Below are 20,620 nucleotides of genomic sequence, written 5' to 3'. Positions count from 1 at the left end.
AAATACAATGAGTTAATATATAATATAACGATATTATGCATTGAGTATTTTAATTAATAATATAGCCCAATTCAAATCATATACTTGAAACAGTGAAAACTTTTTTATAAGATTGTTTAATTGTTTTAAATAAAACAAGATTATTTCATTTTATGCTTAAGAGTAGGACAATTGGAATAGTATCTTACGTCACAAGGACGGGAAGGGCCGTTTTGCAGGTGAGAATGATGTTTCTAGTCGAGGCGTTAGCCAAGACTAGAATTTCATTCGAGCACTGCAAAAGACATTCACGTTCAAGTAAGTCACACTATTTTCTGTCATAATAATCTAGAAAAGAATAATTGAGAAACAGAAAACATTACCTGCTTGTGCTGACATTACTACATGAATTCTAAAAAAATAACCCAGTTTACAAGTTCCGAATCAGGAATTTCTTGATTGTAGTTGACAAAACATCCACCTTGAGCGCTTAAAGGCAGCAGTTTTGCTGTTCCAAATTCAGAACTAGGAAACATACTCAACTGTAAAGAAAACATAAATGATTTTATTACAGTATATTATGCTGTAATAAAATTCATTTATGTTTATTTATTCTACAATCAGCTGTTTACCAGCTTGATTTCATGGATGTAAAACAGCTGAAATTGAATGACTATGACAAAAATCTGGTGTGGTACACTCACACAACTTTCCTTGCTCATATTTGAAACTACGATCAGAGATCTGTATATGTGTATATATAATTGTTTTCAAAGTACTTTTTCTTTGTGTGAATAATTGTGAAATTCGATGATTTTTTAGTCGTCATTTCTTTAAAGTCGTCAAAACAGCTGTTCTACAGATGAAATATCTCGACTATGTGTTCTTTTCATGAACTGCGCTACCTACCTACCTCATGCACGAGAAGGAGGTTCTAAAGTCCATTCCCAAGGATGGGGTGAACCCCTCATTGTTTTCTCAGAAAGGAAACTCATGCCAGTTGATAGAGCTGATATATACTACTACAGGGTAGAATTTGAGAAAAATAGGTCAAGTTTTTTGAGGAAAATCGTGAAAAACATGGTTTTTTGTAATTATCCGCCATTTTTCTCGAGAATATTACGGAGCTCCTGCATTTTTCCAGGAAAAGACTCATGTCATTTATAGGGCTTATGAATAGCTATCCATGGTATGAATTGAAGAAGAAAATCGTTAGAGCCGTTTTCGAGGGAAACGGTGAAAAAACATGGATTTTTTAGTCATTATCCGCCATTTTTCTCAAGAATATTACGGAGCTCCTGAAATTTTCCCAGAAATGAGACATGTCAGTTGATAGGGCTTAAAAATAGCTATCCATGGTATAAATTAGAAGAAAATCGTTAGAGCCGTCTTCGAGGAAAAACGTGAAAAAACATGTGTTTTAGTAATCATCCGCCATTTTTCCGCCATCTTGAATTGGATTTTATTGAATTTCTATTGTCGGATCCTCATGGTATAAAAAGACCTTAAGTCTAAAATTCAAGTCAATCGGTATTAGGAATGTAGTTATCGTGTTCACATCATACTCACATACACACACAACACATACACACACTCACACACACATATACACACACACACACATACACACATACACACACACACCACACACACACCACACACACACACACACACACACACACACACACACACACACACACACACACACACACAAACACACACACAACACACACACACACCACACAAACACACACACACACCACACACACATACGCACACACAGACCAACACCCAAAATTAATTTTTTGGACTCAGGGGACCTTGAACGTATAGAAAACATGAAATTAGGGTACCTTAATTTTTTTTGGAAAGCAATACTTTCCTTACCTATGGTAATAGGGCAAGGAAAGTAAAAATAATATTATAAAAGATCATCAGAATTTTGTGTTCTGCACATAAATTGGGACAAGACTGACCCTTTTTCAGAGTTAAGTCTGAACGTTTCACGAGGGTTGCATGATATTTTGAAATCTACGATGTGTGTAAAATAAAATGAGCTGACACTCTAAACCCTATCTCACTGTGCACGGAAAGGTGGTCATAATATACTGGTCGTATGGGACAGTTTCTTCAAGCGGAAGCAGTACATACCGCATTACAAAAAACGAATTCTCCTTCTACCCGAATTGGTATAAAACAGAAAAACATTAATGATATTTTATCAAACCACTTCTTAAATAATCATGTTGTGAGTTGGAATGTCATGAACTCTTCGTTCAATTTATTTGTCTTGAACTTCAGTTTATTTCAGTCTGGTTTTTTGTTAGTGGTTAATCGATGTTCCAATAAATCTGTGAATACAAATAACAGTATCTAGTCTCCTTGCCCAATTAAAATAACGCTTGAACAGGAAATTTAGGAGACACAAAATAATATTGACAGTATTGATACTAATGAATAAAGTTGAGCATTTGCTCATACTTCTAAAATATGGAGCATTTGCTTCATTTTCTATGAATAAACGTGACCAAAACACTCAAAAGGTTTTGCTCACGCTCATCAAAAAAAATAGTTTGAGCATTTGCTCAGAAGTAAATGCTTTTGCTCAAAATTGTATGAATAAACTAGAGCATTTGCTCAACTTTTGAAGCAAATGCTTCAAAAAAGGTAAGTCTAGTCTAGAGCAGATTATCACCTTTTGCTCATAGTAAAATAGCTCAACTAATTCGTATGAGGAAGAGGAAACAATATCAGATACGATCACAACCAATAGTTGAGAACTATAAAACTCTTTTTAGATTCAACCATGATATTATATCACCATTATTCCTACAAAAGTAACCTATTATAAAGATAGCCATCACAAAATAGGAAATAGGCATTTAAGGAGATGAGAGTGTAGCTATTGATATTATAAGAATATGCTGAAGATTATTATGGAGATGACACTTTTTCACGCTATTATTTCAAAATTCTAAACTCAACTAACCTAAAACTCTATTCATAAATTTATAAATAGATAATGAATAGAAATAAATTCTATTTAATAGAAAACAGAGCAGACGACGCAAACACAAGCGGTGCACCCTACTTGCATATTTAGCGCTTCCGTGAGGTATAAAAACAAAGTGAGGCTACAAAAATGAATCAGCTGATGAAAAATCTTCAAAATACGTAAGCATTTGCTCCAGAGTTCAGGAGCATAAGGTAAGAGTATAAGGTAAAGCTTATTCATATAAAAATGAGCAAATGCTTTGGCTTCTACCTTTTGCTCATGAGCAAAACCTTATGCTCAATGCTTTTGCTCATGAGCATTTGCTCCGGTTTTATTCATATGGGCCAAAGAGTAGCATAAATATACAGTAGTTTTCTCGTTTGATATGGGATATGATGATTCCAGAAGAATTTCTAACATCCACTAATGCTCATAGTTGCACCATAAAACGGAGATTTAAACGGTTTAAACGGAGATTTGAAGTGTTGGATCAAACCCAAAATGGAACACGTCAAATTTATTGAATCAAATGTAGCCGCGTTAAACATCAGAATACAGCATTTTATTGTATTATGTGGTTAAACGTAGATAGTATAAGTATTACTCAGTTTTGCAAAAAGATAAAATAAATAAATTACTAACTCCTCTCTGATTACACACAATTTAAACTAATTAATAGAAGAATAGCTCTGCAATAATTCGGTGTATTCAATGAAAATACTTCCTTCAAATAGCTTCTAGCACAGAATACAGCAGAAGTAGTTTATAGTAGATTATAGTCGTTCTCTCTGCGTCTAGATCCAGGTAGACAGTTTTCTCTTCTGTAAATCAATGAAATCCATAATCCTGATTTGATACTCTTGAAACTTCGTCTGAAGATCTCCACATTCAATTCTGAAAACAACTCCTGAGTTGAATTGAATCCAGAGAAAATCTAGAAATTCATACTAGACTAGTAGTTCTGTGAACAGTAGACCTCACGGAGTATTTTCATCCACAAGTACCTGATTGAAACTATAGACCTTATGGAAATACAGCAATAGACTGGCTTCCCCACACATCTGTGTAATCACTTGTCAGCTGATTTATGATGAATAATTCTATAGTCTGATTTTCACTCTGATATTGGCGTATGAAGGAGGCTCTTTTTACTTTCCTTGCCCTTACCATAGGTAAGGAAAGTATTGCTTTCCGAAAAAAATTAAGGTACCCCAATTTCTAAATTTCTATACGTTTCAAGGTCCCCTGAGTCCAAAAAACTGGTTTTTGGGTTGATATGATAAACCATATGTTTTCGTTGTCATTGATTCATTCATAAATATCAAATGTTGTTGATCCGTTACTAGTAGAAAGTCATGTTCAATTTTATTTGATTAAAGCTCTACAAATGAAGAGTTAACTTATTTCAATTTAATCAAATAAAATGCCGACAAAGAAAAAGACAAAAACGATTGAAAACCGTAACTACGAAGAAGATAAGATGGAATCACATATGACAAGTTTCTCAAGCCAAAGGAATATACTATCGACCCAGATTCGCCTACGGCAGAGAGAGAGTGGAAACATGGAAAAGGACGTTCGAAAATTTCTTAGAAGGAACGACAACCAAAGACAAAATGAAAATATTGGTAAACTTCTTATCACCTGCTTTATACGAAATTGTGGAAAGCTATACTTATATGAAGAAACTATATCCATGTTGGAAGATATGTTCGTTAAACCAAAGAACGAAATTTATGCAAGATACTGCCTTGCTATGCAAAACAACAAATAGGTGAGTCCATTGATCACTACTATTCTGAACTAAAAAGATAAGCTTATCATGTAACTTCACTAGAGTGTCAGCCGAAGAAAACAAAAACGAGCATATTAGAGATGCTCTTGTTTCAGGGTTATGTTCTATTGAAATTAAAGAGAAACTTTTTCAACAAGGAGATTTGAGTCTACAAGAAACCGTTTCCCAAGCACGTGTTCTTGAATCCGCAAAAAATATGCCGACTCCTTTAAAAGTACTTGTTATACAAACTCTGTTGAAGAAAATAAAAACATAAGCTTGAGTGAATCTTTCTCAGATGTTAATGCTGTAACCCAAAATCGACAGGCAATTGTAGAGAAATCCGTTCAATGCCAACGTTGCGGATATAAAAAACACTCAAATTCTCAAGAATGTCCTGCAATAGGAAAGACTTGTCATAAATGTTCCCGAATTGGACACTTTTCCCATGTGTGTAAAAGTAAAACGCTCAAAGAAAAAACTAACTACGTCAACTATTACTGCAGCTGGTATAGCAGTAATCTTTCTAAAGCTACAATTATTGTTTCGGTGAATGGAATAAATACACCAGCTCTTATTGATACCGGAAGTGTTGCCAGTTTTATTGATGAAAAATTTGCAAAAACAAATAAATTTAAAACTGCATCAGATTCTTGTTTATAAGATTTGCATCTGTTCAACATAACACCGCTACAAAAGCATGTGTTTATAGCAATATTGTGTACAAAGGAAATGAATACAACAATATTAACTCTTGGTATTAAAAGAATGCTGTTGCAATGTGATACTTGGTCACGATTTTTTGATGAATCACTCTACAATAAGTTTAGCATTCAATGGTAATAAACAGCCTCTTGTAATAGATAATAATTCTACAACCACACCACCCTTGAAAGATTGCCTCTTGGTGGAGGCCATGATAAAACCATGTTCCCTTTTCAATGACTTGACTCCCGATTGCCACCAATAACTACCCGATCCAGAAGACACCCACAAGATGACTATGAATTCATGAAGAATGAGGTCAATCGCCTCCTTACAGAAGGAATAATTGAGGAAAGCCAGTCCAGTTGGCGTGCCCAGCCTTTCATTGTAACCAATGGACAGAAGAAACGAATGGTCATAGACTATTCACAGACATTAATAAATTCACAAATTAGACGCATACCCTCTCCCATTGATCGAAGATCTTGTAAACACAATTGCCAAGTACAACATTTTTAGTACTGTAGATTTCAAGTCAGCTTACCATCAAATACCGATTCTTGAGAATGAACGACATTACACTGCCTTTGAAGTAGGCCGAAAACTTTATCAGTTCAAACGAATACCATTCGGAGTAACCAATGGAGTAGCTGCCTTCAATGTACAATAAACGGACTCATAGAAAGAGAGAATTGAACGACTGCTTTGCCTATTTGGATGATGTTGTCATTTGCGGTTCAGATCAAGAAGAACATGACAGAAATCTTAAGAAATTTCAACAAGTAATTGAATTGTATGGCTTGACTATAAATGAAGAAAAATGTAAATTCAAAAAAATCATTGAAGTTCCTTGGGTATGAGATAAAACATGGAGAAATTAAACCTGACCCAGAACGCCTTGCACCACTCATGAACTTTCCACCCCAAAGAAATGCTAAAGAAATGAAACGACTCATGGGATTACTGGCTCATTACTCCCGATGGATTAAAAACTTTTCTCAAAAGATTCACCCCCTTGTCCACATACAGAAATTCCCTCTATCTCAAGATCTGATGGAAACTTTGGAATTGTTGAGAAATGAAATTGCTTCCGGTACTGCTCTTTGTTGATGAAAATGTACCATTCATAATTGAGACAGATGCATCAGATTTTGCAATTGGTGCAACATTAACACAAAATTCTCGACCAGTAGCCTTTTTCTCACGAACTTTGTCCCAAAGTGAAACCAGGCATTCAGCTGTTGAGAAAGAAGCCTATGCCATTGTGGAGTCTATAAGAAAATGGAGACACTATTTACTACGAAAACAATTCACTTTGATCACTGACCAAAAATCAGTCACATTCATGTTTGGCACTCAACACAATAGAAAAATAAAAAATGAAAAGATACAAAGGTGGCGCCTAGAATTATCTGAATACAAATTCAACATAGTCTACAGACCTGGAAAAGAAAATGCACCAGCTGATGCACTCTCTCGTATATGTATTACAGCTGGTTGTTCAACATTGAACTCAGCTTTGGCAAAATACCATGATGAACTTTGTCACCCTGGTGTAACTCGTTTCTACCACTGGCTCAGAATGAAAAATCTCCCCTATACTGTAGATGATGTAAGGAAAATTGCTCCAATTGTGCAATTTGCTCTGAAATAAAACCACAGTATATGAAGACAAAAGGAAATCTCATAAAGGCAACAAAACCTTTTGAACGAATTAATATGGACTTCAAAGGACCCGTACAATCAAAAACAAGAAATAAATACCTACTGGTGATGGTTGATGAGTACTCAAGATTCCCTTTTGTATTTCCTTGTCCAGACATGACTGCGAGAACAGTCATAAATTGCCTGGTCTCATTAATATCAATGTTTGGCCTTCCAAGCTATATTCACACAGACAGAGGAACATCCTTCATGTCACTGAGTTGAAGAGCTTTCTGGCTCAAAAGGGATAGCAACTAGTAGATCAACGCCTTACAATCCGAGAGGGAATGGTCAAGTAGAGCGATATAATGGAATTATATGGAAAGCAATAACACTAGCTCTAAGATCACGAGGACTTGATTCAAATCGATGGGAGGAAGTGTTGCCTGATGCACTTCACTCTATTCGATCTCTTTTGTGTACTACAACAAATTGCACCCCTCATGAACGAATGTTCTACACATGAGATCCTCAACAAATGGACAGTCACTACCATCTTGGCTAATGAGCCCAGGACCAGTTTGGCTGAAGAAAATGAACCGAAATTCAAAGCAAGATTCATCAGTAGAAGAAGTTGAATTGATTGAGGCAAACCCAGAGTATGCTCACATTCGTCGCCCTGATGGACAAGAGTCCACTGTGTCGCTCCGTCATCTTGCCCCTAAGATAACACGAAAATCTAGCCGGGTAGAATGATATGATAAACCATATGTTTTCGTTGTCATTGATTCATTCATAAATATCAAATGTTGTTGATCCGTTACTAGTAGAAAGTCATGTTCAATTTTATTTGATTAAGCTCTACAAATGAAGAGTTAACTTATTTCATGGGTATTGGTCTGTATGTGTGTGTGTGTGTGTGTGGGTGTGTGGTGTGTGTGTGGGTGGTTCGTGTGTGTGTGTGGGTGTGTGTGTGTGGTGGTGTGTGTTGTGTGTGCCTGTGTTGTGGTGTGTGTGTGTGGTGTGTGGTGTGTGTGTTGTGTGTGTGTTGTGTGTGTGTGTGGTTGTGTGTGTGTTGTGTGTGTGTGTGTGGGTGTGTGTGTGTGTGTGTGTGTGTGTGTGTGTGTGTGTGTGTGTTGTGTGTGTTGTGGTGTGTGTGTGTGTGTGGTTGTGTGTGTGTGTGTGTGTGTGTGTGTGTGTGTGTTGTGTGTGTGTGTGGTGTGTGTGTGTGTGTGTGTGTGTGTGTGTGTGTGTGTGTGTGTGTTGGTGTGGTGTGTGTGTGTGTGTGTGTGTGTGTGTGTGGTGTGTGTGTGTGGTGTGGTGTGTGTGTGTGTGTGTGTGTGTGGTTGTGTGTGTGTGTGTGTGTGTGTGTGTGTGGGTGTGTGTGTGTGTGTGTGTGTGTGGGTGTGTGTGTGTGTGTGTGTGTGTGTGTGTGTGTGTGTGTGTGTGTGTGTGTGTGTGTGTGTGTGGTGTGTGTGTGTGTGTGGTGTGTGTGTGTGGGTGTGTGTGGTGTGTGTGTGGTGTGTGTGTGTGTGTGTGTGTGTGTGTGTGTGGTGTGTGTGTGTGTGTGTGTGTGTGTGTGTGTGTGTGTGGTGTGTGGGTGTGTGTGTGTATGACTGTATGTGCGTCTGTGTACACGATATCTCATCTCCCAATTAACGGAATGACTTGAAATTTGGAACTTAAGGTCCTTTCACTATAAGGATCCGACACGAACAATTTCGATCAAATGCGATTCAAGATGGCGGCTAAAATGGCGAAAATGTTGTCAAAAACAGGGTTTTTCGTGATTTTCTCGAAAACGTCTCCAACGATTTTGATCAAATTGATACCTAAAATAGTCATCGATAAACTCTATCAACTGCCACAAGTCCCATATCTGTAAAAATTTCAGGAGCTCCGCCCCATCAATGCAGATAGATTCCCAATTATCAGGCTTCAGATACAATTGAAACAAGAAAAATCAAGTGGAGTAGATTGAGTTTGAAAATCTCTACAATTAATGTTCAGTAACATTTTCACCTAAAATTGAAAATAAGCTTTAAATTCGAGAAAATGTGATTATTCAATAGCATATTATTGTTGATTCTATTAAATCATTCACTAGGAAGAGATAGCAGACCTCATGTGTGTTTCCAGCGTTATTGAGCTATCACCAGCTGTCTCATATCTTTGAATAGTAGACTTGAGATGCGCGAGTACACTAGCGTCAGGTGATCAATTTTCATAACGGCAAGGAAAGTTGTGTGAGTGCGCCACACCAGATATTTTCCTTTTATATTATCCTTGAAATGCAAAATTTCCAAAAACCTTGTACGTATATACGTCGACGCGCAATTAAAAAAGGAACATACCTGTCAAATTTCATGAAGATCTATTACCGCGTTTCGTCGTAAATGCGCAACATATAAACATATAAACATTTAAACATTCAAACATTCAAACATTCAAACATTCAAACATTCAAACATTCAAACATTCAAACATTCAAACATTCAAACATTCAAACATTCAAACATTCAAACATTCAAACATTTAAACATTAAGAGAAATGCCAAAACGTCGACTTGAATCTTAGACCTCACTTCGCTCGGTCAAGTAGATTATGATGAGATTGAATAATATTAATATTGTACTGTGACTGAATTTATTCCACTAATCACCAACTCTGGTAACTACTACTAGAGTCTCTGACCCCGCTCTATTCGCAGGGCCCGGCCCGTTCACAAAGGAATCCTCATTACACGGCACGTTCCACGTTAACGAGAGCCGTCATCTGGACGTGTTAGTCGATGAAAGCACCCTCGGAGTGACCCTTCTCGGATGCTCGAAAAGGGAGAGGTCCCTGACCAAAATGGGCTTGAGGGACACAAAGCCGAGTCCAATTTTTTGACCCTTCAATTGGCAGTCTGGCAATCACAGAATAATTCGTTAGTTGTGAGCGGAGCAATCCTATTTCAAGGACTGTCAGTTTGTGGGTGAGTTCTATAGAAAATGTACTCTACGATTGTTGAGATGACTTATTATTTCCAGAGAAAAATCAATACTTATCAATCACTAAATCAATATACTAGATCAATCACTTATCAAGAGATAAGTGGTACTCGTATATTAGTCCAGTCAATATATACATAAAAAAGGGGTGTGCATGCAATTTATATTGTAGTTCTGATGATTAATATAATTATTATTTTTGGGTACATAAGAGAAGTCCAGAACCAATTTTTTCATGCACAATTTCCTTGTGCTAGATACAGAGTGACCCGAAAACCTCGTATTTTCGGCTCATTTTCCAGTTTTCAACTATTTCTGCCAAATCTCGTAATCGGACAGAAATTTTGTTTCCGCCTTTTTTCAGATTATAAAATTCTGATTAAAATTAGATTATTTGGATCTCTCTATCTCCAATGATCTTAGATTGTAGTGCACAAAAATACGCCTAGAGAGAATATACATCTAATCGGAAGATATTGTTGATCAAAAACTAAAATTCATAAAAATGATTTTTTCTTCAAAACTTTCTCATTTTTGAAAACAACATAACTTAGTACTCATTGAAGATAGAGAGTTCCAAATAATCCAATTTTATTCAGAATTTTATAATCTAAAAAAAGGCGAGAGCAAGTTTTTCTGTCCGATTACGAGATTTGGGCAAAAATAGCTGAAAACTGGAAAATGAGCCGAAAATAAGAGGTTTTTGGGCCATTCTGTATCTAGCACAAGGAAATTTTGCATGAAGAAATTGGTTCTGGACTTCTCGTATGTACCCAAATAATATATTAAAAGAATCAGAACTACAATATAAATTGCAAGCACCAATGTTTATAGTGGCTGGACTATTATATGGTTGTAGCCTACTGTGTTTAACGTTGAATGTGGATGTCTTCAGATGGAGTCTTCAGAGTATCTTATTCAATATTGAGCTAATTCGGATTTTAATTTGAACGATTAGTGTTATGAATATTATAACCAAGTAACTTTCATATCATTTTTTCATCGATGCTCTTTCGTATATTATATCAATAAATAAGTCTTCTGAGTGAACTCAGACTCTGGGAGTTTCTAGATGAAGTCTTTTCTACATATTTTCAACGACACTAATATAGAATCTCATTCAATCACCTATTGTTTAGCCTGGTATTATTGAGTAATTATTGTAAGATTTTAGGTTCCCTCATTTGAATATTCAAAAAAGCCGTACTAATGAAGAAAAATGGAAAACGTCTAACTGCTTATCATTTTTTTGGGCTATGGAACACTGAATGGGTAATTGTCGATATTATGAAAGAAGAATTATGATCATTACTGCATGAAACAATTATCATTACACATTAAGCATTTCATCACACATTACTTATGTTATCACATCACACATTACACATTACATTCTCACATCATTATTGATGTATGGGAAACTTGATAGCAGTCCTTTATTAGTTTGAACAATTCTTGTTCAAAAATATCCATGCATCTCCTTTCTATGGTCTTTCTTATGAGTCTCATCATAGCCAACTCTAATACAAGGCCCTGGCCTAGGATAATGCAACGTCGCAGTGAAGGCCTAGATTCTAATTTATTATTTATTTTTTTTATTTATCTATAGTTTTTAGCACTGTTTGGGAATAAAAAACAAAGGATACTCCTTGTACTATTTTCCTCCCAATTTAGATAACATTGTAAAAGTCCGAAATAGGGTTATGACTTCACATTTCTAAAATTCAGTCAAAAACAATAATTTCACTGAAAACAATAAAAATTTTCACTAATTTTCACTCAAGAACAATAAAAACTAAGAATTTACATTTCGACGACAAAAAACAAATAATAAAAAAGATATTAAACGCAAAGTACCATTAACTGAAAAATTTCTACGTGATTTCACAAAATTTAGAGCCAGAAAAAAAAACTATGATTGGTGTTTTTCACCATGATTGGTGAAAAATCATGATGAAGGATCCAAAAATGTACTAGATTCCAGGCCTACACTGCGACGTTGCAATATCGTAGGTCAGGGCCTTGTATTAAAGGTGGCTATGGTCTTATCCATGTTCTAATGAACATGAAAATGAAATTTTGAAATTTTTTAAGCTTTTCTAAAATTTTGGCCAGGAATTTCTACTTGATTTCTCGATGTCATCATATGAATTTTCAAATTAAGCTAGATGGTAGGAATGAAAATGTTTAAACATTTTATTGACCGACTTTTTATTATACAATTGTAATGTTATTGTTAAATAGTTAATGTTAGTGGAATGTTATATCGATAACTGTAATTAGTACATTAGATCGAATAGTACAATGATACAAAATTAAAATAATGTAGAATATCAATAGATAAACAGAATTGGAATGATAAATAATAATTATCATCTTATAGTTATCATGTAGTATCGTAGTTCTCTTTCTAATCAAATCTACTATCCTTTACCAAATCACTGATTCATACCCGCATATCGACACACTGATACATAATGTGAGCAAAAATATTCTAGAAAAAAAGCATCTAGTAATACATGTGAACAAGAATGTTCTGGAAAAATGTATTAACTAATACACTTGATCGGCTCCGTCAAATCACACATAAATAAATCCTCTTAATATAGTTTCATTGTTACTCTCACTCACACTTCAATATTTCTTAAAGGGTAGTAAATTCAAGATTCAAGTTCGAAAATTACCAAGTAGTGACTTGTCTATAGACAATATCTCCATATATTTACTTGCAGCTCATCAATGTTATATAAAATATAATCACACTGATTTCATGATGCTCATCATCAATAATCATCATTGTTTGAAGCTCATAAATGTAATAACACTGATTTCATTGATAGAACACTATCAATCACGTATTATCACGTAATATCAGTCAATACCGAGTACATAAGAATAACTCCATGGAAGTTGGTAATGCTTATTGTTGTTCATTTTGATTCATATTTCATATTCTGAATTTTCCAGATCTACTGTCCACCCGAGGTCGAGGAATTGGAATTGCCGACTCCAATGTGGCTGCAGATTTTCCACTCCTTGTTCTATGGAATTTGTCATCGGATGAACTTTGTCCAGCTGGAAAATTGAAATAATCAAAAATTTCATTTCAAATATTCCTCAGCATTTTCAAATTCTATTATCATCTATTAATAGGATATGTTTCCCGCAAGGGACTCCCCACCAACAAAAGCCATACGAATTTACTTTTTAATAGGATATGAAACACTAATCTCATCTCCCTCATCTCACACTGTTGAACCGATTCATTGGGGATCTATCAGGAAGTAGGAATGCTATTGATGTTTTTCAGTTATCTTATAATGATTACATAGTACATGCTTATATGACAATTTGACACACTAAACATTCCAAAAATTAATGCTTCGTTAATCCTCTAACAAATTTTCGACATCAGTCTTATTAATGACTTGATAAGGCATCGATTTCTGTTCTATAGACTCATATAAGCTGTTATATAGTCTGACAGTTATGCTGTCATATAAGTTATGTAGCTCACTTTGAAAACAGGTCCCCCCCCTACACACAGATGGATAGTCCAGTTGGGGGATTCCAAATATGTTGTACTAGCCGTAAGGCTCGCTTCGCTCGCCATATCCGTCTAGCCAGGGGGCTCCGCCCCCTGGACCCCCGACTGGATCGTCCGAAAATGAGATTAGCGGGCTCGCTTCGCTTTCCTGCATGTAGACCTCAGCGGAACCTCTGTACCGAATTTGAACGTATTATGTCAATTTGATCTCGAAAAACACCTGTTACTATATCGGCGTATCTTTGGCGAACAAAATTCTTCCACCTCAGCTAAACCTGTGTACTGATTTTATTTTAATATATCTCCATCAATTATTGAAAAAGGTGAGGAAACGCAGAAAAGCTGAGAAAACGCTAATTTTGGCTAACTGGATAAATTGGTATTCAGGAGGTCCTGGATAAATGCATTTCAATCTTCAATTTGGTGCCAGCCGAACAAAGTCAACTCAACTTAATGCCAACCTGACAAAATTTTTAATTTAGTTACCAGAACAACTGTTTCGAAGAGGTACTCTCTCTAGATTATAGAGTATAGTTCTATATTAACATATGGTATGAACATTTAAATTATAATATTAATATATTGGAATAAGAAGAATATACATGCTAAAAGAACATTAAACCCTTAAAAACCACCCTTAGAGTTGAAATATCGCCAAAAGATTTCTTCGTGCGCCTCTAAAGGGCCAACTGAACATACCTACCAAATTTGAACGTTTTTGGTCCGGTAGATTTTTAGTTCTGCGAGTGAGTGAGTGAGTGAGTCAGTCAGTCAGTGAGTGAGTGCCATTTCGCTTTTATATATATAGATATTGCATTTCATATTCGTGTATTATGTTTTTTTTTTGGAAAATAAATAGAAATTGAAAAAAAAATTGAGGTATAGCATGAATTTTCAGAAGAATCTTATATGGCGAAAATCATAGGATATCATAGTGAGAATATCAGAATAATATTGATAATAAGAATACTTACCCGGCTTCCTTATAAATTTTCTTCTCAAGAATTTGTGCAGGTGACTCGACCATTATAGTAAGTATGAACCCACATACCATGCTGATGATGAACTCGCCAAAGTATTGCTGATACTGAACAACAAAATTACAATAAATTAGAGCAGCTTAAATTCAATTATAAAGAGTTCTGTGAACGAAAAAAATGTTTGAAAGATTGGAAAATCTTTTTCAAATAGAAGAATTCGTCGTTAATCAATTTCACTAATTTCTCTTTACCTGTTCGTATTGATTGCATGATAAAAATGTCCAGTGTTAAGCCATGATACAAACATGTTCGACACAAACATGTTTATTGGGGAGCTCAGGGACAAACATTTTAAAAAGTTTGGACAATCATTGCTTGTCAAACAAAAAAATTCCGTTTTTCAAAACATTTTCAGAGTTGACAGCTGTGAACCAGCTGTAAAAATAAAACCTGTTCTTCCCACTTACAAATATTTCGTTTGGTGACGCGTCCACACTGGCCAAGGGCAAACATTGTTTGTCAAACATAATAAAATTTGCCCAAACTTTTTCAACAAACATTTTTGTCGAACATTTGTTCAGTGTGGACACGGCTTTAGTTTGTCTCTGATTGAAACAAAATTGATTGTTTTGTTTGCTTGTTTACTCTTGATTTACTAATGCTCGACTACTATTGACTTTTATTTACTCTGGTTACTACTGATATTATTGTTTTGTGACGATTAATAAGTAAGGCAACTATTCAGGGATGAAACACTCGACTAAGGGGTGTTTGCACAGTCAAAGCTTAAACTGAATGTAATCAGCTGGTGGCTTAAACTCAAAATGTAACACATTATAACAAACGAGACTTGATACGGATTTAATCCAGTTTAAAATGAAATTCAGTTTATACTGTTACTGTGCAAACGGCCCTAAGTTGATTTGAACATAGAAAAATAGAATCTCCTCTTTGATTATATGCCTACTTACTTGATCGTAAATATCAAAGAATACAGGTTGTCTCATCCTTCCCATCTTGTAGATTATAACAGCATTGTGCGTCAAGTATATTCCATAAGTAAGTCTTCCAAGAACTACAAAGAGTTTACAGTTCAAGAAGTCAGCAATAAACCCTGAAAATTATAAGGAGAAATAGACAAAAGTTTTATTCACTTATTTATAACAATAGTTACGTGAGAGCATAATACAGAAAAAAGTTAATTTTACCCCTGAAATCAATCATAGTGTTACAAAGATAGCTGACGAAGAAAATAATGAAGAAATATATGACATTAATATGAAGTATGAAAAATTATATAAAACATTCAAACTATAGTGAGGTCCACGTTATAATGGCAGTGAAGAAAGATAGGAGAAAAACATTGTCAAGTCTCTCCATTTTGCCACTGAGTATACACAGCTGTTACTCAATAATTCATCCCATTGAATTTGATCTGATAATAATTATCATTTCCTTGATAAAATAATCAATTAAAAGTCAAATCGATCAAGAATATATTTTTTCATAATTTGATTCAAGATTTTGCTTCTATAACTGAGATCAGATTTTATCTTTATTCAAACCTCAAATGGCGGCTAATTTAAAAAGCTGTGATACACCAATCTGAATTTCAAAACAACAGAAATTAAGTTATTTGGTAGGTATCTATTCTAATTTCTTCTAAAATGATAGAAAAATAGAAATCCTATTAAAAATAAGTAATTTTAATAGAAATAATTCTGAAATAACCTTTCAATATTATTATACCGGTACGAGTAAGTCTAACCTATACGTGTAGGCCACTGAAGCATGGATGAAGTCTAGAATGATTAGTTATCAACTTAAAAATGTCATTTCAGGTATTTTAATTTGTTTTTCTCATACGGTGATAACTAAAAATTATGTAATTGCTCCAAAAATACATTTTAAATCAATTATACGACTTGTGTACTAAATATGATGAGGAATCATATTTTGATATGATGAGGAAAAAATGGCGGCTGAGATTGTTTGTCTACTTTGTAAAGTCACTGTCGAAAGTAGAAATAAAATATTCTGGAAAACAGACAACATGCAAAGCTAGAGAGAAATAGCGCTATCTGTTTTGTTGTATGATAGAAAAGGACAGCAACAGTATTGTCGATCCTTCACTGCCATTATGACGTGGACCTCACTATAGTAGATTATCTGAGTAATCTAGCTTTTCAGTGCCACATTCTAGATTTAATCTAGAAATGTGAAGAATAGTAGATAATCTGCTCAATCTAGTAGATCTAGGCTACCTTTGTTTTTTTATGTAGTTTTTGTATTGTCTTCACCGGTTTTCAAATAGTATATTCTGTCTCATTCTTTTTCATATGATCAATTTTGGATTTGTTACTTAATAATTTTCTCTTCATTGGTTCTTGTCTAACTGTTCACATGATCATATTAATTTGAAGTAGGCCTACTCCAGAGTGTCTTGTCTCGACCAATGGCAGAGGAGCTCTACCTTTATTCGTCGACCGCTAATGACCATCATAGAGCTTCAACCACACTATATATTTTGCTACTCAATTTATTGCTTTCACCATTTCACAATTCGTGAGTGATTGTTACTATTAAGCCAAGTCCACACTGAACAAATGTTCGACAAACATGTTTGTTGAAACAGTTTGGGCAAATTTATTATGTTTGACAAACAATGTTTGCCCGTGGCCAGTGTGTACGTGTCACCTAACAAAATATTTGTGAGGAGAACAGGTTTCGTTTTACAGCTGTCTACACTGAAAATGTTTGGGAAACATTAATTTTACTTTCCTTGCCCTATTACCATAGGTAAGGAAAGTATTGCTTTCCGAAAAAAATTAAGGTACCCCAAATTCTAAATTTCTATACGTTTCAAGGCTGGTTTTTGGGTATTGGTCTGTATGTGTGTGTGTGTGTGTGTGTACACGATATCTCATCTCCCAATTAACGGAATGACTTGAAATTTGGAACTTAAGGTCCTTTCACTATAAGGATCCGACACGAACAATTTCGATCAAATGCAATTCAAGATGGCGGCTAAAATGGCGAAAATGTTGTCAAAAACAGGGTTTTTCGTGATTTTCTCGGAAACGGCTCCAACGATTTTGATCAAATTCATACCTAAAATAGTCATCGATAAGCTCTATCAACTTCCACAAGTCCCATATCTGTAAAAATTTCAGGAGCTCCGCCCCATCAATGCAGATAGATTCCCATTATCAGGCTTCAGATACATTGAAACAAAAAAAAATCAAGTGGAGTAGATTGAGCATGAAAATCTCTACAATTAATGTTCAGTAACATTTTCACCTAAAATTGAAAATAAGCTTTAAATTCGAGAAAATGTGATTATTCAATTGCAAATTATTGTTGATTCTATTAAACCATTCACTATGAAGAGATAGCAGACCTTATGTGTGTCTCCAGCGTTACTGCCCTGTCACCAGCTGGCTCAAATCTTTGAATAGTAGACTTGAGATGCGCGGGAACACTAGCGTCAGGTGATCAATTTTCATAACGGCAAGGAAAGTTGTGTGAGTGCGCCACACCAGATTTTTTTGTTTGAGAAACAATGATTGTCCAAACTTTTTAGAATCTTTGTCCCTGAGCTCCTCAATAAACATGTTTGCCGGACATCAGAGCTTAATTTGTGCCGGAACGCACCGGAACGGCGCTCCGGTACCTCCAAGGGAACGTACCGGAACGTAGTTGCAGGCTCTGGCGATTTTAAATATTATCCTTTACCATTTAATCTGATCAAATCTGTATTTGTTTCACGTTAAACTAAATTGAAAATTGAAATAATTGAAAACAGACTAGGTTTTAAGGCTAAATTTAGAGAATTTTCCCGGACCCCCTTCCACTGGGGGTTATTCCATACCCCCCGGTAGTCGGACAGCCAGAGTTCCGGCACCTCAAAATTTACAAATTAAGCACTGCCGAACATGTATGTCGAACATTTGTTCAGTGTGAACACAGCTTCCTGTTATGTTACCATTCGGAACTTAAACATAAACGCCCTATACCATGTTATATCTTCTCAAGCTATTTTTTTCTATGATAGAGCTCACCTCCATATCCAGTAACGCAAATAAGTAGAATCCAACTCATAGCCAGGCCCCAGAAAAGCCTATAGAAACCAATGTACAGTGAGGACTCCCCATCTGTTATACTCATGGTCGATTTGGAAGAGAGGATGACCACCGAACATAGATCCAATCGCAAACAATATAGATATCGTCCATCCAATCACTAGGTGTGACTAAAAAGAGAACCATTCAACTTTTTGTGTAGTTGAGAAGTTGATATCGTGTAATTATTCATATTGAATGAAAGAGACTAAGAAATTGTCAAAAACCACAGATTCATTGATACTTAGGAAGACCGGTTTCGGTTATTACACCATTGTCAATCTCTTATAAACTATAAACTAAATAAAAACTAAACTATAAACTAAACTATAAACTAAACTATAAACTAAACTATAAACTAAACTATAAACTAAACTATAAACTAAACTATAAACCAAACTATAAACCAAACTATAAACTAAACTATAAACTGAACTATAAACTAAACTATAAACTAAACTATAAACTAAACTATGAACTAAACTATAAACTATAGTTTATAGTTTATCAGAGATTGACAATGGTGTAATAACCGAAACCGGTCTTTCTAAGTATCAATAAATCTGTGGTTTTTGAAAATTTCTTAGTCAAAACCTATAAACTGAACCATAAACTATTGTTTATAGTTTATCAAAGATTGACAATGGTGTAATAACCGAAACCGGTCTTTCTAAGTATCAATAAATCAGTGGTTTTTGACAATTTCTTAGTCTTTTTCATTCTATAAGAACCATTTAATATAAAACCAATCATTTTTTCTAATGAAAACGGATGAAGTAAAGACTATCTACAATGAAATGTAATCAACATAACTAAATAAACTTCTTGGCTCTCACTACAAAAATATGAGTTTTACTGAAGGGAAATTTCACTGAAAAAATTACAAATCAAGTTGGTAGTTGGCTGAATTCTACTAGCTACATCTGAATAAATAAATCAAGAGGCTCTGATAGGTCTGTTTTTGCTATTATTACAGTTTTATTATTGTATTATATATTATTTATATGTATTTTATATTATATTATACAGCTATTATCACATTTTTACTATTATTTAGTGAGGGGTGTGACGTAGAAGTTAGATTTTGGCAGTGATAGCCACAAAGTGCTCTCAAGTTCTAGTTCAGTGAGAATAGCTTGGAAATGACTTGTTTCCTATAAAAAAAACCAGATTGAGAAAAACTTACTCTTAAAGAGTTAAACAGATTTTTAAGAAGCTAGAAATTTGAATGGGTGAAGTGAAGAGAATGTAGAATAAGGAATGTAGAATCAAGGGGTTCATTATGGTTCTTTTGTGTAGAATTGAGAGAGAATTGCAAAAGATGTCAGTAAGAAGTCAAGATGAAGTTGAGATTTCTCATTTTCTTGAAAGGAGATGTGCTACTATATTCCATTTGGTGAAGAATATGTTGTTCCCAATAACAAGATAATAATAGAATAATTGAATGGAGTTATCCCTCCCTGATAACAGATACAGACATTTTTCTGACTAGGAATTGGATAACTTGGCATAAAATAATGAAATAGTCGAGTGACCTTGCTCGATGTCAGGTGTCAGACTTTTTAAGTAGCACCTACTCAACTCATGAACTTTACATTATCTTTCATCTTTAATTACTTTTTATTATCAAATCCTCTTAACTTCTAATATTTTCTATTATATTGAATTTTTAAAACAATGTTTTCCCATGAAATCTCCAGAACCTTCTTGTCTGTTTCTTACTCCTCACCAAGAACACTTTTTCAGAAAACTTCAGGTTTATTGAAATAAATCCCATTCTCCATCCACCCTCGTCAAACCTCCTCAAGCTACTTTGGCGGTGAAATTGAAAATACCATCTAATTTCCTCCACATCTCATTGTGGAGCTGAAAAAACAGGTA

At 34.8% G+C, this 20,620-nt stretch overlaps 1 protein-coding gene across 1 annotated transcript; it reads right to left on the bottom strand.

The window, feature by feature from the left end:
* Window positions 1–12,288: 12,288 nt before the first annotated feature.
* LOC120352487 (O-acyltransferase like protein-like) lies at window positions 12,289–18,872 on the bottom strand. The gene is made up of 4 exons (XM_039433249.1): window positions 18,680–18,872; window positions 15,590–15,732; window positions 14,613–14,725; window positions 12,289–13,166 (listed from the first exon to the last, which is right to left on the bottom strand). The coding sequence occupies exons 1-4, from the start codon at window positions 18,783–18,785 to the stop codon at window positions 13,145–13,147; spliced, it is 384 nt and encodes a 127-aa protein (XP_039289183.1). The 5' UTR covers window positions 18,786–18,872; the 3' UTR covers window positions 12,289–13,144.
* Between the last annotated feature and the right edge of the window lie 1,748 nt (window positions 18,873–20,620).

This window comes from Nilaparvata lugens, chromosome 7, assembly GCF_014356525.2.
Source record: "Nilaparvata lugens isolate BPH chromosome 7, ASM1435652v1, whole genome shotgun sequence".
Classification (NCBI taxonomy): Eukaryota; Metazoa; Arthropoda; class Insecta; order Hemiptera; family Delphacidae; genus Nilaparvata; species Nilaparvata lugens.
The sequence above is the reverse complement of the archived record's forward strand: the minus strand, read 5'-3'. Positions and strand labels throughout refer to the sequence as shown.